The 10,482-nt window shown below is 37.7% G+C and overlaps 1 protein-coding gene across 2 annotated transcripts; it reads right to left on the reverse strand.

Annotated features, from left to right (window-relative positions):
• Positions 1-1,795: 1,795 nt before the first annotated feature.
• On the reverse strand, positions 1,796-9,402 carry LOC104593761 (vacuolar-sorting receptor 1-like). Of its 2 annotated transcripts, XM_010253749.3 has the most exons (12): positions 8,350-9,402; positions 7,080-7,772; positions 6,068-6,156; positions 5,914-5,983; positions 5,738-5,821; positions 5,303-5,379; positions 4,910-4,991; positions 4,485-4,567; positions 4,305-4,371; positions 3,813-3,941; positions 2,390-2,496; positions 1,796-2,204 (listed from the first exon to the last, which is right to left on the reverse strand). In XM_010253749.3, exons 1-12 carry the CDS (start codon positions 8,642-8,644, stop codon positions 2,106-2,108), a joined length of 1,875 nt encoding a protein of 624 aa, XP_010252051.1. In that variant the 5' UTR covers positions 8,645-9,402; the 3' UTR covers positions 1,796-2,105. The 2 variants fall into 2 exon arrangements, with proteins under 2 accessions (XP_010252051.1, XP_088745113.1); XM_088888987.1 differs by lacking the exons at positions 1,796-2,204; positions 2,390-2,496 and adding an exon at positions 2,893-3,034.
• Positions 9,403-10,482: the final 1,080 nt, after the last annotated feature.

The following is a 10,482-nucleotide window of genomic DNA, read 5'->3' on the forward strand; positions in this document are numbered from 1 at the left end:
AATAAAATATCAACACACGCCAGTGTTTGAAAGATGAAAGGAAAAACAAAAAACAAAACATCAAGACAACTGGTGATTTGAGTTGGTTCTCAAAATACAAAAACAAAAAGGTTTCAATTCAGGCCATCAGCGATAGCGAGCGGCGTTGTGAAGTTGATCAAGCTTATGTGTCTATTTGAGAGAGCTGAAGCACAGCAGCTTAAGGCTTTCTGAGGTGGATCTTACATTAACAGCCTTTAAACTATGGTAAAAAATCTGGAGAACCCAGATTTATCCTCCTTGAGACAGCTTATTCGAAGTGCCTCAAAGAAGTTAAACCAGCTTAACTGAACGTTCAGCTCAGCCCTTCCAAACCGGCAATAAGATGGAAAAACAGAACATCTTGATAAATCCCACAAATATATCAATAAGACAATAAATCTTGCAAATTTCTATCACCGATGTAATTGGAGAAATATGGATGATCCAAACTATAGCCTACAAAAACTGTAAAAAAAGTTCTTAAGAATATTGAATAATAATTTAATGGTTAAATACTTTCAACAACAAACATGATTGCCACTATAGGTCCATTCATACTTGATAACATGAAAACCATTCCAACTGTGCCATGTGTCATTCATTTGTGAAAGCAATGCACCACACATCAGGCGTTATTTATGATATTTTGAAACTTGAATCAATTATGAATTAATGAAGAAAAGTGGCGTATAAGAAAGTTAAATGTGGGAATGAGAGAAATGAGCGTTATAAAAAAGAGAGACGTATAAAAAAGTGTTAGCCCGATACCATAACGAACGATAGAGTTAGAGACCATTGACCAATGACCATTCCACCGCTGCAACTTAGTGATGTTTTAAACCATGGCCAAACGAGCCTCAATTCTTCCAGTTGGGACTTGGGAAGGAATAGTTGTTGCGCTAGTAAATACAACAGAAGTGGTTCAAAAACATGATTGCTCATGGCTTGCTGAAAAGGAGAAAGTTGGCGTACTCACAGTCATCACACATACAAAGAAAGATGGTAAAATTAAGGATAAGCTACAGAGACCTATCATGTGCAGTTGTGCATTGGGGATAGTAACACTTGGGTTCAAAGGTTCAAAGTATACTCGTGCCAATGGCTTACCTATACACCCCTCCAGGGGTTGTATCGGGTCAGCCACCGGTTCAGAGACTAGTTGAGCCTTAAAACGACCCCTCTTGAACTGGTTTCAAAAAAAAAAAAAAAAAAGAAGTTAAAAAAATGTACCGACACAGTTATACTGTATTGTATTTTCACTTTTCAGATTCCAACGTTCCTATCATTCAGCATTCCTCAAAATTATCTTGCATTATTGATATGTCCGATATGCCAGTAGGGGCATATTGGACCATATCGGTACTTTGTTTTATACTTTTTTTTCAAAACCGGTTCAGGGGAGCCAGTTTAAAGCTCCTCCACTCCCTGAACCGGTCAGAACCCCGATACACCCCCTGTAGGAATGGATCAGGGAACTCCCAAAACGATACGTATCGGCTGATACGTGTTGATACTTTGAACCTTGGCATCTTCAAACCCCAAGTTTTCTCCCTTAAATAAATGAAAGAAAAAAAAATTCAAAACTTGGGTTTTGGAGATACAATAAAAGAGGGCAAAATGATCCCATGAAGTTCAGAACGGGGAGAGCAAAACCTTAAAACCTAAAATTACAAGGTCGCTCAATGTTGCAAATAAAAAGTTCAGGGACCCAAGTATTACTATCCCCAAAGTGCAGGGTAGTTCTTTGTATCTACTTCAGAACGTGGAGATGGACTGAATGATAAAATGCCAAGTACTTCAATTATAATATCTCCTGGACACGTCAGAAAATAAAAAAAAAGAAGGAATTGGAATCCCTTGTAAATTGTAATTCCAGAAGATAATTATCTGCCTACTTACCTACTGTGATCCGTGGGAGTAGGAATAAATAAAGATGGGTCCATTCTTCCCGTATGGACATAAATACCACTCTGCAGTCCGGGGCCCAGCCAGTACTAAATTGAAAGCATATATATACCTTACATACAATCAAAAAGATGAAACGGTGGGTCATAGATTTCTTGTGTTGCTCCAGACCTCCAGTTTCATATGTCTGCATGGGTCACTCGACTAAAGTTGTCTCCCTGACTATCCAATGGCATGTATTGCGCCATGATGGCCCGGATTTCTGAATCCATGTATCTCTGCACAAACGAAAATCAACATATAACAAACAAATATTGGGCGTAGCCAGGAGCCAGCCATTGTAATCACATGGATCGACAAATCAAGCAAATACATAAAAAAAAAATTCACGTTTGATAAATTCTATGTAGAGATGGCATACATTAATCTCTAGGACATGCAAATAAAAGGGCAGCAGCATTACCCGGATTCTATATTTGTACACTGCGTATCCCCCAACGCCAATGGCAGCTAAGGCAAGGACGATGACCCCCACAATATTCCAGCCCATTGTTGATGTTCCCTGCTTGCCTGCATCATTCCACGGGCAACATCAATGGTGCATATAAAGAAAGATGAGATGATAAAGAAGGGTGGCAGATTATGTGCAGTTTTCCAGTGGTAATTTTGTTTGGAATCGCATTTTCAGAAGAGATTTTAAATGACTGGGAGATTGAACCTTTGCACGATTGTTGCAAAAGCTTTACAACACTCACATTGATCCTAGCAGAGATGAGAGAAGACTATGGTTGGAAAGAAAGGATGGGCAGTTCTCTGCAAGTAAGTTTTATAACAAGTTGATTCGGGAGGAAGAACAGGAGTACCCATGAGCTTAATTTGGTGTAAATACATACCCTCTAAAGTAGCCTTTTTTGTCTGGTCTGCCTACTTCAATAAGATCTTGACTGAGGATAATCTCTTTAATAGAGGTGTGGGGATTGATTCTTTACAGTGTGTACTCTGAAACAGGGTGGATGAATCAGTGGATCACCTGTCATTACGCCGTAATTCTCTTATTATAGTATCTGGGAGAAAGTCTGCAGGCTCTTTGCTTTCAAGATATAAATGCCTAGCATCGGAGAAAAGCTTCTTAAAAGGATGGCATCTACAAGAAATGAATTAAAAAGGAAAAGCTATTTGGCAAATGATTCTTGGAGCAGTGTTGTGGACCCTATGGCAAGAGAGGAACTCTAGAATTTTTCAGAACAAAGGCAGTCCAGTTGAGGATGTTTGGCAAAAAATTTTGGGCAAATAGTTTTCTTGGTTTTCAGCTCAGTTGAACCTGAACAGATCAGATTTCAGTTTCCTTTTTGATTATGAAAATCCTTTGGTATTGCAAATGGCTAGAGGTATAGTTTTTGTACAGGGCATTTTTTTGTTTGAAATCATACTTTACCTCTTTTCAGAAAAAAAAAGAAGAAAGAAAACCCAAGTCAAGAAATTAAGGCTATATTTGGTTTGAAAGAAAATAAGAGAGAATATTGAGGGAAAGTTCTCAAGGAATTTCACAGAAATTGTTAAGAACTTTCCCTTATTCGGTTTCTCTCTTAATTTCTTTCAAACCAAACGTAGCCTAAGGATATCCATTATTCCCAAAATTTCCAGCACAAAGCGATAAAAGTGAGTGGCAGAATATGTCCCAAATGCTTGCGCATCACTATTAAACAAGCATTATGCTTCATGGGGAAATATTCGTTGACATTGGCCGGTTGCTTAAGAAGCCAGCAGAGCTAAACTTCAAGTTGATCAGATTGTTTCATATCTAACAACTAGATTCTTTGCTAGTAATGGACCTTAACATTTTCTCATTGAACATTAAAAGCAGATGACTTGACAGAGATACTCACTTATACATGTATCATGTTCTCGCATGTACAACAAATTTCCACTGCAGCTGCATTCATAGCTACCCCAAGTGTTCTTACATATGCACTCAGGACATTGGCAAGCAAGCTTTTCTTTACATTCATTTACATCTGAAATACAGGGAGAATAAGATTAAGATAGGTAATAGAGGAATAAGTAATATATTCAGTTCAATATCTGGTTAGACCCAAAGAGAAAATATCAAATCAAGTTCATTGTATTTTTTTACCAAAAAAAAGTCCATTGCATTTACCCCCATGTTATGTGGATTCACCCTTTATTGGTTTCTTTGACAATAAATAAACAAAAACAACTGATAATAGCATCTACGTAATACTACCGAAGCAAATATCTACTACGCCAGACCGAGGTAAGTGTCTTGACAACCTAATGGTACTTCTCAGAATTCAGTGGTTTTGTGTGTTGCCTATGGCAATATTTAAAGAAACCCAGGGCGATAAATGTAGAAGTACCTTCACATGTATTGACTCCATCACCCTTGAATCCTGGTGGACATTTGCATCCCTTAGATTGACCTTCCTGAAAAACCCAAAGAAAATTCACTTAAATCAGAATCCAGAACAACAGATATTAAGAATACAGAAACACACCAGCTAGAGAGGTTCTACCACACAAAAAGTTGATACACTTACAGTGCAAGCAGAAAAAGTCTTGCCATCTTGTGTTTTCTTCCAACAACCACCATTATTAATTACACAGCGTAAAGATCCTGAGGCTGTTAAATCAAAAACTAATTACTTGACTAGTGACTAGATAAAATTACATATACATGTGATTGAATATGGATGATAACCGGCTAATCAATCAGTATACACAGTGCATGGATTAAAAGGTAAGCTTATAAAGAAAGGGACCACTGATCAGGTTTGAGACCTAGTTTCTAAGGTTGGTTACCAGTACCAAATGTTAAAATTTAAAAGCCTACTACTTTTATGTACACAAAGAACTGCAGCTAGTAAGTAGTAACATGAGAAAGAAAAAGGAAAATTTTCTTTCTTTTTCAAGGACAGACATTACACACATAATAGAAGATTAAAATACAAGATCAAGCCATTACCTTCGCAATGTGTGTATCCATCACCAACAAACTTCACACCCTGCACAATAGGGCATTCGCACAATCTCCCACGAAAAGTATCCTATTGGTTTCATATACATAAGAAAATAAGAAAAAACCATCTCAGAACACACATCAAGATCCAGTTAGAAATCTATCAAATTCAGTGGAAGGATATTTTCTCCCTATAATGATTTGTTGGGTGGAAATGGTTTCTCACAATATACTCGAATATAAAGTTCAATATATATAATGTATGAGAAATTAACACATAAAAAGAAAGTTTACCAAGGTCAACTTAGGTAACTCTTAAGGTTTAATCGTCTTCAGAAATAAATAAACTGGAGGCACAAGATCCACCAAATATGTGCAGAGGTTGAGTTGACAAAGTACCTTGCAAGCAGTAATATTAGTAGCCTTGTCCTGCCAGCATCCCCCATTATTTTGCAAACACTCATTGGTTTCTATCCCTGCAGGAATCAATTCATAATTTTAGATCTGATGCAAATACCTGCCAAGTCATCCTAACCCAGTACCATAAAGCATGGCTGTTTGGCCTCTTAGAAAGGCTTCGATTTTGGATGATTTAACATTTAAGTTTAGTGAATGGCCAGGAAAGGTCTAGACATAGGTAAGAACTGAGAATCCAGTTGGTGTTATTTCAATACTATCCCAACCAGGGGGTGGTAAAATAAGAGAATGAGAAGGAAGTCTTAATGATGTATATTCTGTAAAAGAGGCTCTATAAAAACTCAAAATATGATGGAATTCTACCTAGAGGTAAGTGTCCAATGTCAAGATAAATGAATGCAGAAGATGTTATCTCACCTTCACTTAAACAAACAGCTGGCTCAGTAGTCTCTTGGAAACCTGCACATATTGCTTTCAGAACTGCTCCCTTATCCAACTTACCTGAAAGAGTTAGATGGAAACATTATTAAAATAAAATAGCTACATTTGATAAGCCCAAATTCTAAATAATCGTGAACTGGACTGCACGAAACCTCTATATTGTCTATCATTGATGACAAGAGTTGGCAATATCGTCACATCTCCTCGAGAACCTTTGCCGATCTAAAATCAGGATTGGAGGCAAAGTAAGAAAATTGAGATGAGGAAAGATTACAATGGAATCACAGGTAGAGTTGAAAATTTAACCTGTGCATCTTGTTCAGCTTTAAGCACTGGATTTTCAACATCAGCCTCAGTGTCTCCAATGCATTTGTCTATCTTCTTTACATCGATACCTGAAATATGCAACAAAATTAATTGTACTAATGTTGCACTTCAACACTATTAGGTAAACATGAGCAGAAAGCATGTATATAAGCTAATCAGTAAGTACATTTTTTAATATAAATTTTCTTTCAGAGCTAGACAGGACAATTGGCTTTTCAACTGGGTGAAAGGTTGGGAAAACACCTGAATCAAAACCTCTAATCCATGGTCAAAGATAGAAACCATATTTACACATTAAAATGTACATACAGCCCATATTATGCCAATAGCCCAGGGCCTATCCACATGAGATATAAACCAAGGCAACAAAGGCAGTGGTACCTAGATGAAGATACTCTAGTAATTCTGATTAGCCATCTTAATCATCAAAGCCTAGGGAGGAAAAAGGGTTTGGCAGCAGAAATATTTAAATAAGCAATTTATCCAATATGAATAAGAAATACTTTTCTGCTATCTTATCCAAAAGTTACTCGGATCACGTTGAGTATAGTTCAGTTCAGAACTGCATGAGAAGAAAGCAAGTTCCTGGATATATAGGAACATTAAGATTACCAGATAAACAACTGTCCAAATTGGCTGAGTTAAACATGCATTGAGCATCCTAGTCATTATCTCCCCCCTTCTCCCTGTTCTTGGGAGCATGAGAAGAAAGCAAGTTCCTGGATATATAGGAACATTAAGATTACCAGATAAACAACTGTCCAAATTGGCTGAGTTAAACATGCATTGAGCATCCTAGTCATTATCTCCTCCCTTCTCCCTGTTCTTGGGAGCATGCGCTCAAAGGAGAGGAAAAGCTCTCTCGTTTTGGAATATATTAGTTCTGTTTCCTCACTTTTCTCTCCTCCCACCCCCTCCCCCCTTCTTCACATATATAGGTCATTCACATGTGACATACTTGAAATATGAATAATAGAAGTTCTTAACCTACCAAGGGACTGGATGACTTGATCTGCACACTCCTTGGTGTATCTCTTCTCTTTCATTGGGCACCGAATGGAAAAGTCAGTAACATAGTCCCACCAAAGCCATGGCTTGCCACTTTCATTTGCAATTCTATACAAACAAGCCTGGCGTAGATTTTGAATTACAACATCCTTTCCATCATACCCTCTACTGAAGTCCTGTTCAGGATCCGGGGCACAGTACCTCCCATGGTTTATGCACTGAGACTTACACTGCTTGCTCAAGGTAAAGGCATCTGGACAGTACCAAGTAATGTAGTGAGGGGTAAACTGTGTGTAACCTTTCTTCTCAAGTATCTGGGCAGCTCCTTTGAAGCTCCTGACAAACTCAATCTGGCTATCACACTTAGGGCCACACTCATCATTGCTATTCGTCCACAACTCGTACTCAACTCGCTCATCTGGGTGGGGAAGTGCCTCCCTCCAATCCAGATTGATGTTAATCATGTCACCCATCGATAGAGATTTTTTTATTCTGTCCCCAAATGTCTTGCTGATAAGAGCTGATGGGATGCTGATATTCTGTACATAATCAGCCCGTGCATTCTCTTCTTCCGGGGTATCCATGGTGATCAAAGGTTCAACCTTGTCGTCAGAGACAAGTATAGCTGCTGCTCCAGCCTTTTGAGCATTCCATGCCTTCAAAGTGAAGAAACAATCTGCCCTTACAAAAAAAAAAAAAAAAATCGGTTAGAAACAAATTCTTGAGGTGACTCATTCTAGTGGGTGCATGTGTGGAAGGAGAGGGGGAGCAAGCTAATTTGTCTGTCGACAACGACGAAACAAGGTCCAACATATAACGCAACAGATACCAAGATGAGCTTCTGAAATTTCTAAAACCCAAATGCAGGGAGCCAGAGAATCAGGTGCCACATCCAGAAAAAAAGGTATCAGAGTTCAACTGGGCAACAGGTATAAAACATTAAAGAAGAGCTCGTCTTGGCAAAAAAGGTCTCTAACAGAGCTCTCAAGAAACATAATGCAGGCCATAGAGAATGTTTACACCCAAATCATATCGACAAGGCAATATTCAACCACTAATAATTATCTATAAAACTAACAAACAATACCAAAAAAGAAACATTAATCTCAAAACCGGAATTAGTGGATAAAACAAACTCACGTGTTAAAAGAATTGATCAATCACTACCAAGCACTAATTGATCAAAACATTAGAACTCCAGCGAACTTAATGACACTCAATTAGGAGAAACACATCAAATTAACGGAACTGACCTCCTCTATCGGCAAGAAGGAAGGTTGGAAGACCTCCTGGTTTGGATTTAAAAGACAGATCAACCTCGTCAAAGTCCTTGCATGCCTTCTGATTCGCTTTTGGATAAATTACAGTCCCAATCATGGTGCCGCCATACTGAGGAACACCAAAATTCCCGATTGCGCATTCATAAACACCTTTTAGGTCCTCAGGTGAAGTCACCTTTAAGCTATTCTTTTCCACCACAAATCTACCAAGACAAGAACCCCAGAAAAACAAAGCCCAGATGAAAATTGGCAGCAGTTTTTCCCTCATCTTCTCTCCTCCGGGGAGTATCCAAAACAAAGCCAATCACTACCCTATAATAACTGATCAATCCAGACGAAACACAGAACGAAAAATTCAATATTTCCCCAGAAAGACTTTATAACAGGGATAGCCAAGATCGGAGGGGTCAATAATGAAGAGAACCCGCATCATACAACTCAATGAGAAACAAAACCCACATCAGAAAATGTTCTGTTATCCCAATAACTAAGATAATTCAGATCGGAAATAGCAGTACGGCATTCAAAAGATCTGGTGTAAATTGATTATCTGGTTTTTATAGCTTTTTCAAACTCTATTACTTGTATGAAGACGTGAAGAAAGAGGAAAGCAGAACCTCAAACTTTCTCCCGGGTCTTCACTTCTTCTGAAAGAAGGAAACTTCGCCTTCGCTCCAGGATGAATGTCTCTCACAAACCGCCATGCATTGTTATTGTTTCCTTAACCGGTAATTAAACACTTTTCAATTTCAATTTATCGCGACATTATCAATCAATCTATTGAAATTCATTCGATATACCCCATCAACGGCCAAAATGGTTGTTTCTAGTCTTTCTAACAAAGTCCAGATCTTTTATGTATTTATTTATCACCCTTTACCAGAACAGAACACGTGGCATAATATCCGTCTGTGAGTCTGTCTGCATCCCTCTGCATTCCTTTCCTGTAATATCCCTCTGTGAGTAGTCCTCTTCTAATTTTAAGCCCCTTTCCATCCAAAACACGTGTCAGTTGGTTCTGATTCTAAGGGCTGAGGCTAATGCCATATCCCATATATATAAACTTCACAATATCATGGGAGTAAGCATATTTTCTTTTCTATATTATTAATTATTATTAATAATAGTATAAAAAAATTAGTAGAAGGAGATAATAGATGACATGGGATATGTTATAATATATGATGGTTGGATAGTGACGGAAGTGGATGGATCAAACTATTAATTAGGGCTTCGACCAAAAACAATTTAATTAGGGCAAATTAAGTTTGTTAATAAAATTTTGTGGTTAAGTAATACAATTTCTACCAAAAGTGGATAGTTCCTATTCCTATACATTATAAAGATAGAGTACACGTGTTAGAGAGAGAGAGAGAAAGGAAGTGGTAGAAACTAAAAGCAGGAGAGGTGGCCCATGACGTGTTTAATTGTTTCACGTGGTGCTATTTTCAATATCATATATCTTCATCGACCCTTCTCTTTAGTGGTGAGTGGTGACCTTAAAATCGGTTAATCATATTCACATTGGTGGGTAACAACAAACAAAGGACGTCAGTGAGACGTATTCGAGTCACAGAGCTACAATTTGATGATTTTAAGGGTTTGTTTGTCAAGTTTTTTGGGAAAGATCTTTTGGTAGCTATGACAGTCAAGATGTATTGAGATTTTGTACGAAGATTTAAGCAATCTGAAGTTAGTTTGACAATATTACATCTTTTCGTGTATCTTTTTATATCTTTTCGTGCAAGAATAAAACGCAAAAAACATAAAAAGTTTCATTTGGAGTTTTTCGAAATCAGCCTAAAATGGAATTCTCGTGCCTTTTCAATATTCCTGCTTTTGGTGATTAGATCTTTCACGAACTAAACAGGAATAGACCGGAAATCAACTTATAAACAACCAAAAAACCAACAGAAAGACACTTCAAACAGGCCCTTAATTTACTGACTATAAGACACATTTTTGGCCATATTTATCCAGCTGCACATTGCCACATTGGGATGTTATTTCATATAACCAATGTTTTGTGTGGGTGGATGAATGCGACCAACAATGTATTGTGATCAGAAGATTCAAACTCCAACTTAATATTTTCTTCATACCAAT

This window comes from Nelumbo nucifera, chromosome 5 (genome assembly GCF_055504915.1).
Source record: "Nelumbo nucifera cultivar China Antique chromosome 5, China Antique-T2T, whole genome shotgun sequence".
NCBI lineage: Eukaryota > Viridiplantae > Streptophyta > Magnoliopsida > Proteales > Nelumbonaceae > Nelumbo > Nelumbo nucifera.

Bases quoted from the DNA above. Each gene is read 5' to 3' on its own strand.
- LOC104593761 (XM_010253749.3), bottom strand. From the start codon at position 8,644: ATGAGGGAAAAACTGCTGCCAATTTTCATCTGGGCTTTGTTTTTCTGG. The intron at 4,568-4,909 runs GTAATGGCTTGA...TTGATTTAACAG, and splicing joins TGGATACACACATTGCGAAG to CCTCAGGATCTTTACGCTGT. The intron at 2,497-3,812 runs GTGAGTATCTCT...GGAATGATGCAG, and splicing joins AGAACATGATACATGTATAA to GCAAGCAGGGAACATCAACA.